The sequence below is a fragment of the Pelodiscus sinensis genome, chromosome 26 (genome assembly GCF_052426305.1).
Source record: "Pelodiscus sinensis isolate ZL-2025 chromosome 26, ASM5242630v1, whole genome shotgun sequence".
Classification (NCBI taxonomy): domain Eukaryota; kingdom Metazoa; phylum Chordata; order Testudines; family Trionychidae; genus Pelodiscus; species Pelodiscus sinensis.
Window position 1 is genome coordinate 4,188,093 of NC_143077.1, and position 13,770 is coordinate 4,201,862.

General features: G+C 57.8%; 1 protein-coding gene across 1 annotated transcript; it reads left to right on the forward strand.

The window, feature by feature from the left end:
* Positions 1-12: 12 nt before the first annotated feature.
* Positions 13-13,770, forward strand: YARS1 (tyrosyl-tRNA synthetase 1). Its single transcript, XM_075908643.2, has 14 exons — positions 13-146; positions 1,949-2,039; positions 2,743-2,889; positions 3,075-3,250; positions 3,586-3,715; positions 4,090-4,170; positions 6,365-6,457; positions 7,770-7,905; positions 8,546-8,631; positions 9,927-10,062; positions 10,614-10,711; positions 11,744-11,937; positions 12,075-12,216; positions 13,091-13,770. The coding sequence occupies exons 2-14, from the start codon at positions 1,983-1,985 to the stop codon at positions 13,199-13,201; spliced, it is 1,587 nt and encodes a 528-aa protein (XP_075764758.1). The 5' UTR covers positions 13-146; positions 1,949-1,982; the 3' UTR covers positions 13,202-13,770.

The following is a 13,770-nucleotide window of genomic DNA, read 5'->3' on the forward strand; positions in this document are numbered from 1 at the left end:
CAGCCGCGGCGAGGCCCCGCCCCCTCGACGTGCTCTGCGCTCGATTGCTCCGGCCTGTCCTTGCGGCGGAAGCGCCGGCCCGGGGCGGGGAGGCTCAGTCCGGCGCGCGGGGCTGATGCAAGCGGGAGCTGGAGACGGGCCGCGCGGTGAGTGGGGGGGGGGGGGGGGGGGGGTTAGACCTGCCCCCCCCCCCCCGGCCTTGCCCCCCCCCCCGGGCCGCCCAGCCGGGAACCTGCCCTGGCCCCTCCGAGCGCCCCCCCCCGGGTCTGGCCCCAGTGACCCCCCCCCGGGTCCCCTGCCCCCCCCCCCCTCCCGCCCCCCCCCCCCGTGGCCCCTCTCCACCGGGCCTGGCCCCCCCCGTCATCCACCCCCCCAGGGGCCCCCCGAGCCCTGCCCCACGGGGGGTCCCCCCGCCCTGCCCCCCCTTTCCGGGCCCCCCCCCCTCAGAGCTGCCCCTCCCCGCCCTGAGCGCCCCAGCCTGGCGAGACCCACAGCTTGCGGGCGCCGGCGGCAGCCCCGGGACATGGGGCGGAGGGAGGGGGGTGTGAGGGGGGGTGGCTCTTGGGAGGGGGGGCTGAGCAGCGGAGAGGGGCCCCACCTCCGGGGAAAGGGCTGGAGGGAGAAGGGGGGGCGTCAATGTGACAGCGGGGGGGGGGGGAAGGGGCAGGTTGTGGCATCTCCAGCACTGGAGCGTTTTAAGAGCCGGCTGGACAGACACCTGTCAGGGGCGCGCTGGGTCCTGCCCTGGAGGACGGGGGCTGGATTTGATGCTCTCTGGAGATCCCTTCCCGGACTATGATTTTAAGGGGAAGAGACCAGCGGTTTTGTGATGGTGACACTACAATTAATCAAGGAGCCAAATAGCAGGGAGAAGCAATAGTTGCCCCTCCCGCCCCCAGAGGAATTGGACTAGCTAGCTGACCTAGGAACATGAATTCCTCGTTCCTGGGGGGGGCGGGGGGGTTCCCGCTACTGGAATGTTTACTTATCGATGGGAGGAACCTAGCTGGGGACTGGAAGGGGAGTGGCGTTCTGTTGGAACCCGCATCTGCTGGTTCTGTGCCCCTGAAAACTCAAGGAAATTATCTCGAATACTTCTGGATTGTTGTCCAGAATAACCCACAAAGCAGGATGTTGGTTGGTATTTGCTTCAGCTCAGCAAATATCTTGAGCAGGAGGCAAGCCCATATTTATAATGTGTAAGGGGGAAAAAGCTGTTGGATCATGGGGGACTTCAGTTTGCATGACACATTTGGAGGGAGGTCTCCTGCTACCAGTATTAAAGCATCCTTGGAATTTCTAAACACAATTTATGACAATTTCATCATAACTCAACCAGTGTTGCAGCCAGTGCAGAGGCATTCTTTATTGGCTCTTGCTTTATTAGATAAAGCTCTGAACATATTTAGTCCTGATCAGAGAATTAAAAGGTAATGGTAGTTAGGTATCTTATTTTAAGATCGCATATACAGTGTGCAAGTAGAATAAAGTCCAGACCAGTGATATGTAGATACGTATCTGGGACTTTAATAGGATTAGTATCACAGGGCTGAAAATAATGTTAAGCCAAATCACCTGTAAGGAAGAATTTAATGAGAGAAATGTGAAGAATAATTGGGAATTGTTTTAAGAACACCTGAGAGGTCCAAAAAGCCATAATCCAGAAGATGGTCACCTTGCATTAAGAAACAGAAATCTGGGTTAGAGGGGAAGTAAAGGCAGGTGGAAAAAAATTAGAAGAAAGGGGAAGTTGATAGTAATAAATCAGAAGTTAGGGAGTACTCTGGTGAGCTGTGCCAAGAGACCAGCAAGGAGGTGAACCCTGCCCAGCTTCTCCTCCCCCTCTACACAGGACCAGCAAATTGTGTGCCCTGGGTGATTGGGCCTCTTGAGTCCTTCCCCTTCCCGCCCCCCTTCCTCTTGTGACGCATCTTCTATTTAATCACAGTTTGTGGAGGCTTGCTTGGTTCGAGGCTGACACGATGGGGGACAAGCTGAGCCCGAAGGAGAAATGCCACCTGATCACCCGGAACCTGCAGGTACCTTGGGAGCGGGGCCTTCTTTGGACCATAACTGAGACGAGAAACACCCAGGATACAGGCTTCACTCTGCTTACCTAGCGGTTACTCGTGTTGCATAGCGCCTGGGGGCCCCCGTCAAAGCCCAAAATCCTGCAGCATCGGGGTTGTTGGGACACCGAACACCAAGCCGGTTCCTGACCAGGAAGCTGATCTAAGAGGATTGGAGTGCTCCTGGTACCCCCTCCCCCATCCCTCTTTAAGTGATTGATGGGGTTTCTGTTGTAACTGCACTTCTGGGCTTGGCTCCTGCCTCGAGGAAGTGCCCACCTCTTTGTGCCTCCATTTCCCCAGCTGCAGAATGGGGAGACTACAGAGCTGCCTTGCTGGGGCTTTTCTTTATCTCCTGGCTCTTCCAGAGTGCTCATCAGGTGCCTCACGGCCACTAATGGATTTACCAACTGAGCACTTCAGTGGGGTAGATTAATATCAGTGCCCCTGTTCTGGAGATGGGGAAGCTGAGGCCTAGAGAGGCTAAACCCAGGACAGAGAGAGCCAGGTATCACACCTGATCCCCCAGCCGGAGTCCTAACCATCCCTCCTCTCCTGGGGTTATGAGCCCAGCGTATTGCATTCCTTCTGCGGCTGCCGTGGGCTCTGCCGGGTCAGCAGGCGGGCCGAGTGTGTGGCGCGGTGTAATGTACAGCCTCTGGTCTCCTCGCAGGAGGTTCTCGGTGAGGATAAGCTGATGGCCATCCTGAAGGAGCGAGATCTGAAGGTGTACTGGGGGACGGCCACAACAGGCAAGCCTCACGTCGCCTACTTCGTCCCTATGTCCAAGATTGCAGACTTCCTGAAGGCCGGATGCGAGGTACCAGCTCTAGCCTCGATGCCGAGGCCTTGGGGAGGCCAAAGGGGAGTGGAGGGTGGGGGGGCTTCACACTCAGAGACAGGAAGCAGGAGAGACCTTCAGCTCCAGGCTGGGTGGCAGAAGGGAGCCTGCAGCACTGTGTGACACTAGTATGTTGACCCCTCGTCCCCCACATTCTGTGCCAGGTGACGATCCTGTTTGCTGACCTCCATGCCTATCTGGACAACATGAAGGCTCCGTGGGAGCTGCTGGAGCTGCGCACCCAATACTATGAGAACGTGATCAAGGCCATGCTGGAGAGCATCGGCGTGCCTCTCGACAAGCTGAGATTCATCCGCGGCACCGACTTTCAGCTCAGCAGGTAAGCAGGTGGGAGCAGCCGAGAGAGGCTCTCAGGGACTGCCGGGGGGTTTGGATCGGGGAGGAGCGACGTGAAAGGAGTGAGGCTCCACTAGCTCAGGTGCTAACAAGCTCCAGGAAGGAATCAGGGTGGGGGGGACAAGTGGGATATTGAGCCAGCTGGGGGATCGGCCTGTTCTCAGGAAAGCCGAGGGGGGGGGGGGGAGATGCCCAGACCCCTGATTTCTCTCTGCTCCAGCCAGCGTCCCCCTTTGTGCGGTGGCTATAGAAGAGGAAGGCTTGAAGCTTCCATTTGTCTGGTTTCAGCAGCCGTATCAACCTGCTCTCTCCCCCCAGGGAATACACGTTGGACGTCTACAGGCTCTCCTCCCTGGTCACCCAGCACGATGCCAAGAAAGCTGGAGCAGAGGTGGTGAAGCAAGTGGAGTATCCCTTGCTGAGCGGTCTGCTCTACCCAGGACTGCAGGTACCTTTGGAGAGGGGGGCAGCCACACATGCCCTTCCCCTGGAAGACTACAATGCCTGGACCGGGCCAGTCGCCATCCTCCTTCCCCGCCTGCTGATTAGGACAGATCGTCTTTCTCCCTAATCAGCAGGAGTATCTGATGCGCAGCCCAAATGCCAGCGACTTCACCCGGTGTCAGTGCAGGGTGCCGATGCTGGGGAGGTTTGCTTGGTTGTTTTCACTGGTGTTCATACCAGTTTACACACCCTACGTAGCCCCAGTGTGGGGGGGATTCAGCTGGGACTCCCAGCCCAGAGAGCTGGGAATGCCAAAAGTCAGCAGGGGTGTGAGTTCCCTGTGCTGCAGCCTCACGCTTGTGGGGGTTCTCCCCGCAGGCCCTGGACGAGGAGTACTTGAAGGTTGATGCTCAGTTTGGAGGAGTGGATCAGAGGAAGATTTTCACCTTTGCGGAAAAGGTTAGAACGGGGCCGGGGGGTTGAACTTCCAGAAACGTGAGAGGCTCCCCAGGCGGCTGGTCCAGGGCTCGGCCTTTGAACTCTGCCTGCAGGGGGGTGGCCAGCGTTGTGTTATACAGGGCGGCTGTGGGGTCAGCCAGACCTGTCTTCGGGTTCCTGCGGCTGCCTGCAGTCAGAAGGGAGCCTGAGACAAGCTCTAGTGTCAGAGGCCGGGTAGGAGGCCGAAGCCGTTCAGACGTGCTAGTCACAGCGCGCTCCCGCAGAACATCCCGGTGTCAAGGAGCACCAAACCAATGTGGGATCCAAGATGGTACAAAGCCATTGCCCGGGGATAACAGGAACACGCTGAGAAACAGGCAGGGTGACACTAGAAATGTTCTGAGCAAACCAGCACATACAAGGTCACAGCAGTAGGGAGCACTAATGTGTTTGTATCCGCGTATAAAGATGAGTCTCTTTGGCCAGCCGAGGGGCAGGTGACTGCTGCTGACTGAGCTACGGCCATTGTCCCTGGCAGACCTGTCCTAGCATCCTCGTAGACCAGGGGTCTCCAGGCTTTTTAAGCACGAGATCGCTTTTTGAATTCAAGTGCAATCCAGGATCTACCTCAGACCCAATACCCTTGCCCCGCCTCCTTCTCTGAGGCCCCTCCCCCATCCTCCCTCCCTTTCACCAGGCTGGGGCAGAGGGTTGGGTGCAGGCTCTGGTCTTGGGCCAAGGGGTTCGCAGTGCGAGAGGGGACACCCTGAAGGTAGGGAGGTGGGGTGGGCTCTGGTGTGGCCTAGGGCATTTGCCTGGGGAGCATAGGGTTGGGGGCTTGAGTCCCTCCCTCCTCTGACCACCTTGGGAGCAACCAAACAGCCAACACAGGATGGCACAGGTACACTGACCCCACAGCCTCTATTGGCCACGGTTCTCTGTTACTGATCACTGGGGGCTGCAGGCCTGGTGTCCACTGGCAAGGACAGCACGTGGAGACTCCCTGCTCAGACGTGCCAGGTTCGGCAGTTTAGAACTAACTGTAAGGCGTGGAGAGAAATGCAAGTTATGGAATGCACAGACCAGTCAAAACCCAACAATGACCCACTTTGCAAGCAGTAAAAGTAGTAACAACCCCCCGTCCGTGTCGGGAGGGAAGGACAGTGCGTGTCTGTGAGAGTGACAGACACAGTGTGCGAGTGACAGATTTGCATTGCCAAGCTCCCTCCATCCCCTTCTCTCTGTGTGGAGATGGGGAACAGGAGTGGGGGGAGCAGGGACACCCTGACCTCGGCGCCCCCCTTCTCCCTCCCACACCCTGCACAGCAAGCACAAGGCTCCTGGGGGGCAGCTCCAAGGCAGAGGGCAGGAGCAGCAGGACAGTGGGTGGAGGGGCAACTGAAGTGCCAGCACTTGGTAGCTTCCTGGCCAAACCAGTCAGGATCACCTGTCAGAGGCTCCAAGATCGACCGGTAGATCCTGATCGACTGGTTGGTGACCACTGCTGTAGAGTCTGCCAGGTGCTATTTCTGGGCTTTGTCAACACTGAACGTGGCTTTGTGCCTTCATCCCTTCATGAATCGTGTGGTCCTTGGGCAGTTTGCTCACAATCTGCCCTGCCAGCTGTTTGCGCAGGGCTGGGCAGCACACAGAGGGGACACACCCGCAGCCAAACCTCTGTCAACACCTCACCCTATAGTGCGCTGAGGCAGCTGACGTTTGCCGGGATTCCCTGCCAGGAGGCTCGGTCGGTGTTTGCTGCTGGAGCCCTGTCCCACCCAGGGGTGACAGTAATGCTGCTTTCCTTCCTGTCTCGGCACCAGCCTGTGTGGGGGCGGCCCGTGACTATAGGTGGACTCAGCCGCTGCCTAGGGCGCCTGATGATGATGTCATGGGGCGCCCGATGATGACGTCAGTCCATTGACAGCCCTGAAGGCGGGGGCGCCGATTGCGCGTTCTGCCTGGGGCGCCAGCTGCCGCAGCCCGCCTTACACCGCTCCTGAGCCTGTGGCTCGCTGCACCCTGCTGTTTGCCGGGCGTGGGTCTGGTCTGACGAGAACAGAGCCTCCTCCTGGGGTTCAGAAACATGGTTTGAGCTAGTTGCCCTGCATTGGAGCTCCACCGCCAGGAGAGAGCACGCTGGGCAGTGAGGGTGAAAGCTGCTCTTCAGATGGGCTGCTTAAAGGCTGCTTAACTCTTTGTTTTCCTTCCCTAGTACCTGCCCTCCTTGGGCTACACCAAGCGCCTCCATCTGATGAACCCAATGGTCCCAGGGCTGACTGGCAGCAAGATGAGCTCTTCAGAAGAGGTACATAAGAACGGCCACATCAGACCAAAGGTCCATCTAGCCCAGTGTCCTGTCTGCCCACAGTGGCCAGTGCCAGGTGCCCCAGAGGGGGTGGACCGAAGACAATGATCAAGCCATTTGTCTCCTGCCATCCCTCTCCAGCCTCTGACAAAGAGGCCGGGGCACCATTCCTTACCCCCGGCTAATAGCCTTTTATGGACCTAACCTCCATGAATGTATCTAGCTCTTCTTTAAACTCCGTTTTAGTCCTAGCCTTCACAGCCTCCTCTGGCAAGGAGTTCCACAGGTTGACTGTGCGCTGTGTGAAGAACTTTCTTTTATTAGTTTTAAACCTGCTACCCATTAATTTCATTTAGTGTCCTCTAGTTCTTCTATTATGGGAACAAGTAAATAACTTTTCTTTATCCGCCCTTTCCACACCACTCATGATTTTATAGACCTCTGTCATATTCCCCCTTAGTCTCCTCTTTTCTAAACTGAAAAGTCCCAGTCGCTTTAACCTCTCCTCATATGGGACCTGTTCCAAACTCCTAATCATTTTAGTTGCTCTTTTCTGAACCTTTTCTAATGTCAAAATATCTTTTTTGAGGTGATGAGCCCACATCTGAACGCAGTATTCGAGTACTATAGTTTTATATGGGGCAGTAACATATTCTTCATCTTATTTTCTGTCCCTTTTTTAATAATTCCTAGCATCCTATTTGCTTTTTTGACTGCCCCTGCACACTGCGTGGACCTTTTCAGAGAACTATCCACGGTGACTCCAAGATCTCTTTCCTGATGAGTTGTAGCTAAATTAGCCCCCATCATATTCTATGTATAGTTGGGCTTATTTTTTCCAATGTGCATTACTTTAGACTTATCCACATTAAATTTCATTTGCCATTTTGTTGCCCAATCACTCAGCTTGGTGAGATCTTTTTGAAGTTCTTCCCAGGTAGGCTGATGAACTGTGACTCTCCTCCAGTCAGTCTAAGCAGCCACCCTGCAGGGTGAGCAGTTCCCCCCTTCGAGGCGGTAGGCTAAGTCCTGGGTGCCCCTCTCTCTCCTTACTGCTAGTGTTGGTTTGAGAGGGGCAGCACCAGCTCCAGTGCTCCTCGCCTCTCCTGGGGCAGAGACCGGAAAAGATGCTGAGCGCCCCAGAACAGAGACAGCTGCCTTTGGATTTCATCGCAGGTAGCTCGGCTGCACCCTCCGACTGAGCTACAGTAAAACTCCTCTGTGTCCACGGTGAGGCTACGTTAGTGCAGGATCCCGAGGGACCGCGCTGCTCCCTTCTGCTTCAGCTCACAGGTCTCCCCCCACCTCCTAGGAATCCAAGATCGACCTTCTGGACCGGAAGGAGGATGTGAAGAAGAAGCTGAAGAAGGCGTTTTGTGAGCCGGGGAACGTGGAGAACAACGGCGTCCTGTCCTTCATCAAACACGTCCTCTTCCCGCTCAAGTCAGGTGACTGTCTCCAGGCCTGGGAGGTGGGGGTGGAGCTTTCATCAAGAGCCCTTGCTGGCCCGCGTCTGCTTAAATGTCGGCGAGAGGCGTGAAAGCGAGTGTGTTGTGCTCTGCACGTTCGCACGAGGCACCCGCCAGTGGTCCCGTAAGCTGGGCGCTTGTGCGGCCACTCAGAAGAGATTCCCATGCTGCCCAGCTGATCAGCAGAGCGCCCACCGCTCAGTCTGCGTTTGACATCAGAACAGCCAGGCCCAAGGTCCACCCAGCCTGTCGGCCGACAGTGGCCAATGCCAGGTGCCCCAGAGGCAGTGACCAGAACAAGGAATCCCCTTGTCACCCCTTCCCAGCTTCTGGCAGAGGCTAGGGACACCCACTGGTGGGGCACACCCACACACGCCTCAGTGCACATAAAACAAATGATTCTGCACGTGGATGGAAAAGGTTAGAGGAACGCTGGCGTAGGCTCCAGAATCAGGCGCTGCCTCTCCACTTCCAGAGCCAGGCACCATCTGCTCCCAGCGATGACGTGATTTCTGGTCTCAGCTGATACGCCGCTCGTCGGTTGTTTGTGGAAGGATGGGGGGGGGGATTTGCATTTATCGCTGTTAACCTGACCCTCTAACCCCTCCCTGTGGCACAGAGTTTGTGATACTGAGAGACGCAAAATGGGGAGGAAACAAAACCTACACGGCTTACGACGAGCTGGAAAAGGACTTTGCTGCTGAGGTAACAGTTTCTCTTCGCCTCCCGCGTGCCCACGGTGCCGTGCGCCTGGAACACCCCCGGAGCCAAGCAGAGAGAGCCATGCGGTGTCCTCTGCCACAGGCTTTGATTGCGGGGCAAATGTTGGTGTCTCGCAGCGTGTGTAAGTCCGTCAAGTTGCATGGGGCATCATTAAGGGGGATTCTGGCCCGACAATCGGTGACTGGTGCGGAGACTTCGGGAAGCGCATTCCTGCGGGTTTGGGTAACTTCCCTGTTGCCTGCCTGTCTGTAGGTCTGGTTAATAATTTGTCATTTCGGGCAGTGCCTTTCACCTCCTGGCACTCTACAAATTTAGCAAACCACGCCCAGGGAAATGCAGCCGTGTCTGGGTGGAAAAGTGCTGGATAGTTAACAACACAGTGTAACACTGCCCAGCAATTTAAGATAACAAGTGGAGAAGAATTTGTTTCCGGTTTAAGACTCGAGGAGAAGTTGAAGGGAGATGAAATATCATTATTAAAACAGAATTTGACCAGAATGGTGGTGTCCTGTTTCTGCTCTTTGCTGGCCAGGGCAGGCAAAACACCATGGCTATGTCTACACTGGCAGGTTGTTGCGCCAGAGCTATGCAAATGAAGCTAAGCGTGGAATATCGCCGAGCCTCATTTGCATACCTAATGAGCCGCCATTTTGCAGAAGAGGCTCTTGCGCTAGAAGGAGCTGTCTACACGGCCCCTTCTTGCGCAAGGAAAACCCTCTTGCACAAAGCTGTTCTTCCTGAAAATAATCAGCATAACAGCATTGCGCAAGAGGGTTTTTCTTGCGCAAGAAGGGGCGGTGTAGACAGCTCCTTCTAGCGCAAGAGCCTCTTCCGCAAAAATGGCGGCTCATTAGGTATGCAAATGAGGCTCGGCGATATTCCACACTTAGCCTCATTTGCATATCACTGGCGCAACAACCCGCCCGTGTAGACACAGCCATGAGCTCTCTCAACTGAAGTCTCACCATTGACGTTCTACATCTCCGCTGCCACAGCGCCCCCTAGCAGCACCAAAGAGCAGTAGGTGCAGCGCTGACTCGCAAGGAAGCTTGCTTGAGTCACCGGTCCACACCCTGCAGCTCCCAGCTGTTCCGAACGGGGCGGGTCTCCCATCCAACTAGTGACCCAGCCCTGCCCGTCTTAGGATGGGAGCCCCTTCACTCCCAGCGTGAGACACTGGCTGCCCCTTGGGACAGCTTTCAATTGTCCATTTGTCTACGTCTCCCCCTGCCCCCAGAGAAACTCCCCGAATCACACCCTGGTTACTCCCGTGGCAGGTCGTGCACCCGGGGGACCTGAAGAGCTCCGTGGAAATGGCCCTGAACAAGCTGCTGGACCCCATCAGAGAGAAGTTCCATACTCCAGAACTGAAGAAACTGACCAGCGCAGCGTATCCTGACCCTTCCAAAGCCAGTAAGCAAATGCCATGAGCTTCCAAGGGAGGGGATCTTCTCACAGGCCTCCCAGTGGGGCAAAGAGCAAATGGAAAGAATCTGGACTTGGAATTCCAAGCCAGCAATGGCCAAGTCTGGGGGAATGCTGGCCTCGGCCGCTGGTTAGGGAAGCCCTTCTCCTTCCTCTCCTGGGCCAGCATCTCTCCCCTCTGACTTGGATTGCCCCCAGCAATGAGGGGTGAGGAAATAATGGGCTATGTGCTTATCCCAGAGACTACAAATCCCAGCATGCAGTGCAGCATGTCCTGCCGAGCTGCACTCAAGCTGAAGCACTGCATGCTGGGACCGGTGGGCCCCACAGGCTGTATTAAAGATGCGAGTGGCTGCAGTCTGCTGGGTGTTTTTGCATTAATTGGGCACTCCTAGAAAACAAGACCCCGTGGCTCCTTTGCTGGACAGGACTCGTGTTCTCCTAGACCCTGCACCCCTCCCACAAGGGCGCTGTGGCATGGCTGGGCACAGCTCTTCGCAGTGCAGGCTGCTTTCACGCTCTCTCCTTTGCGCATGCAGAGGCTTCGGTGAAGAACTCCACCAAGAATTCAAACCCCGAGGACGTGGTGCCGTCGCAGCTGGACATCCGCGTTGGCAAAGTGATCAGCGTGGAAAAGGTAGCGAAGCTTTAGCAAGCGTCCTGGGAAGGGGAGAGCAGGGATGGCAAAGAAGGAGGGGGAGAGACCAGTGGTTTTCAAGGAAAGGAAACCCTTCCCGGCTTGGCAGAACGGGCTGGGTCGCTCTGCGCTCTTAGCGCTCATTTGCCCTGCAGGGCCAGGCCTTGCAGCCCTTCTCTTGGGTTTCTGAGCACCCTGTGCCTGGGAAGGCCCCGTACGGGAGGACCAGGCTTGGGAGGCAGTGAGAAAACTGGGTCCTGTCTGGCAGGAGCTCTGACTGCAAAATGCCATCTCTGGGCAGTTGCGTGAGGTGTGTGGGATCTAGAAACTACCTGCTGGGAGGCATGTTTGAGCCGAGATGGTGCTGGGGATGAGGCCTGCCCCCAAACAGCGTGCTTTCCCTTTAAACAGCTCTGTACTGTTAACACGGCAAGGCCGACCTGCGGAACTCAGTTCTGCAGGACGTTGAGACAAGCAGCTTAGTTTACATAAAGATCAGATGCTTTAACAAAAGGAAACGCTGCTGCAGTCTCGCTGCACAGAGCTAACCAAAGCAGATTAGCAGGGCCAGGGGTCATAATGCGCCAGTGCCTCAGGTGGGCACCTGCTGAGGTCAGGAAGAAAGTTCCTCGTCCCTAGAACTCTTCATTAATGGGATTGTATTGTGGAGAGGGGACCTGTCCCCAAAGGCAGCCAGCACTGGTCTCCGGTGTGTCCTGGGAACCAGACCGTTCTTACGTTCTCCCGGTCACCTCACTTAACGGGGACTATGAAGGAAATTGCCCCATGGGAAATTCTCCCTCCTGGCACTGGTGGTTGCCACCTCCCAGCCCGAGATGTGGAGGGAGGGAGCCAGTGAAGAGCAGTGGGGCTGTGGATTTGGCTCCTCCAGAGGTGGAGGCTGCACTGGGAGACTTGTTCCCTTGTGCAGCGTCTCGCTCGGAGAGCCGCGTGCCAACCGTACGGGCGCCAGCCGGCCTGCGTGTGCGCAGCCCCGCCCCCACGGTAACTGACGGGCCCTTGTGCCGGCAGCATCCCGACGCAGACAGCCTGTACCTGGAGAAGGTTGACGTGGGCGAGCCGGAGCCCCGGACGGTGGTCAGCGGCCTGGTGCAGTTCCTGCCGAGGGATCAGCTGCAGGACAGGATGGTAGTGCTGCTATGTAACCTGAAAGCCCAGAAGATGAGGGGCGTGGAGTCCCAGGGCATGCTGCTCTGCGCTTCCAGGTGAGGCTGGGGCCCAGGCTGCCCCCTGGCTCTTTGTCCCCCTTCCCAGGGTCCTTGCTCCCTCGGGGGAGGGTTAGGACAGGCCCCTTTGAAGTCCCAGCTGCTCACTCTCCCCCGCCTTGCATGCCTCTCCGCAGTGTGGGGGAGCCCCGTCACGTGGAGCCCCTGGACCCGCCGGCGGGATCCTGCCCGGGGCAGCGGGTCTACGTGGACGGCTACGAGAGCGGGCAGCCCGACGAGGAGCTCAAGCCCAAGAAGAGAGTCTTCGAGAAGCTGCAGGTAAGAGGGGGAAGGTTCGTGCCCGCCGGGCCGGGGCCGACTCAACGCTGAGAGGCCCCATCCGCTCTGGCAGCTGAGCCCTCGGGTCCCCCAGGCTCCTCACTGGCCTGACGCAGCCTCCCAGGCTCAGAAGGCGTCCCAGCCCCTGCGTGAGACAGGGCTGTGGCTCCCGTTCCAGGGGGGCCGAGGCACGCTGCGCGGCGGTGACTCACGGGAGGTCACAGAGGGCAGAGCCTAGACCTGGCGTCTCCTGGCTCCCAGTCCTGCCCTGTCTCCACCCCCGGCCTGCGGAGCTGACAAACCCAGCTGGCCAGCACTGCCTAATCCTGGCTAGCCGGGCGCCTGCCAACTGGCCATGGGGACGGGGGCAGTACTCCTGGGCTAGACCCGTTCAGACCCAGCCCATCTCAGCCTGTTACCCAGCAGCTGGCCTCACTTGGGACCTACAGAGGGGACCCGAGGGCCGTGTCCTGTCCAGAGACGGTGAGCGGCTTTGGGCAAGTCCCAGTCCCGCTCTGGGCCTGCTTCCCCCATGGAAGGGGGATCTTGTGCGCCCCTTGCTTGGAAAGCACGTGGGTACCAGCTGGTGAAGTCAGCGGCAGAGCAGTGGGGCAGCAGGCTGTGAGTGTGCAGCCACCAGTTTGAGTGACCGATGGTGCCGCCAGGGAGGTGGAGAGTCCCCTGCGCCCTTCCTGGAAGTAGCACGGCACAGTGCCCTCCTCGGGCCTGGCAGGAATAGCCGGCCTGGCCCCGGGGACATGGGGGCTGAGGGCCCCGAACAAGGATTCCCCGCCCCAAGGCCACGTGGGGCCGGTACAACGAGGGAACAGGCACTGGCCAGCTGGTCTGACACGTCACCCCTGCCTCTCCCCAGGCTGACTTCCGCATCTCCGAGGACGGCGTCGCCCAGTGGAAGCAGAAGAGTTTCATGACCAAGCTGGGGAACGTCTCGTGTAAAACACTGAAGGGCGGGAGCATCAGTTAACGGGCCCGCCCGCGCCCTGCTCCTCTCCCCGCCTGTAGCCATTCACTGCTGCGTTTTGGGTTCTCTCCCCCACCTCCGCCACGGCTGACTGCGGTAGACGGTGCACACCTCGCCTCCGGAAACAGCCTGTGTCCCCGAGAGCCGCCGCTGGCCTGTTCCCACCTAGCGGGTCTCTGGAAAAGGCCCAGCCTGATCCAGCGGGACACGGAGCCCTCAACAGGAGCCAGGGCTGCAGCCTGTTGTCGTGCTCTGTGCTATTTCCTCCTGCTTTGGCGGGGCGGAGGCCAGTGGCTTTGAACGTTGCTCCGGAGCTGGCTGCAAGCCTGAGGAAAGCTCGTTAATTTTCGGTGCAGCCAGTTGGCGAGAGGCACGTTGGGCAAAGCTGGGTGGTGCGTACCGGGGAAGAGGGACTGCATGGCATCCTGCCGTAACCCGGCCTCTGCCTCCTGCCGGCTCTGCGCCGGGCTCTCCAGGGCCAGGCAGCTGGAGCTGTGGGTGGCGTCTGCCCCCTTCCATGTTGGGTCTGAAATCATCTGTCATTGTTAATCCCCAATAAAGTGTCAAACTTA

Excerpts from the sequence above, each read along its gene's own strand:
- YARS1 (XM_075908643.2), top strand. The coding sequence starts at position 1,983 with ATGGGGGACAAGCTGAGCCCGAAGGAGAAATGCCACCTGATCACCCGG. Across the intron at positions 10,712-11,743 it reads AAGTGATCAGCGTGGAAAAG|CATCCCGACGCAGACAGCCT; the intron begins GTAGCGAAGCTT and ends TTGTGCCGGCAG. Across the intron at positions 12,217-13,090 it reads GAGTCTTCGAGAAGCTGCAG|GCTGACTTCCGCATCTCCGA; the intron begins GTAAGAGGGGGA and ends GCCTCTCCCCAG.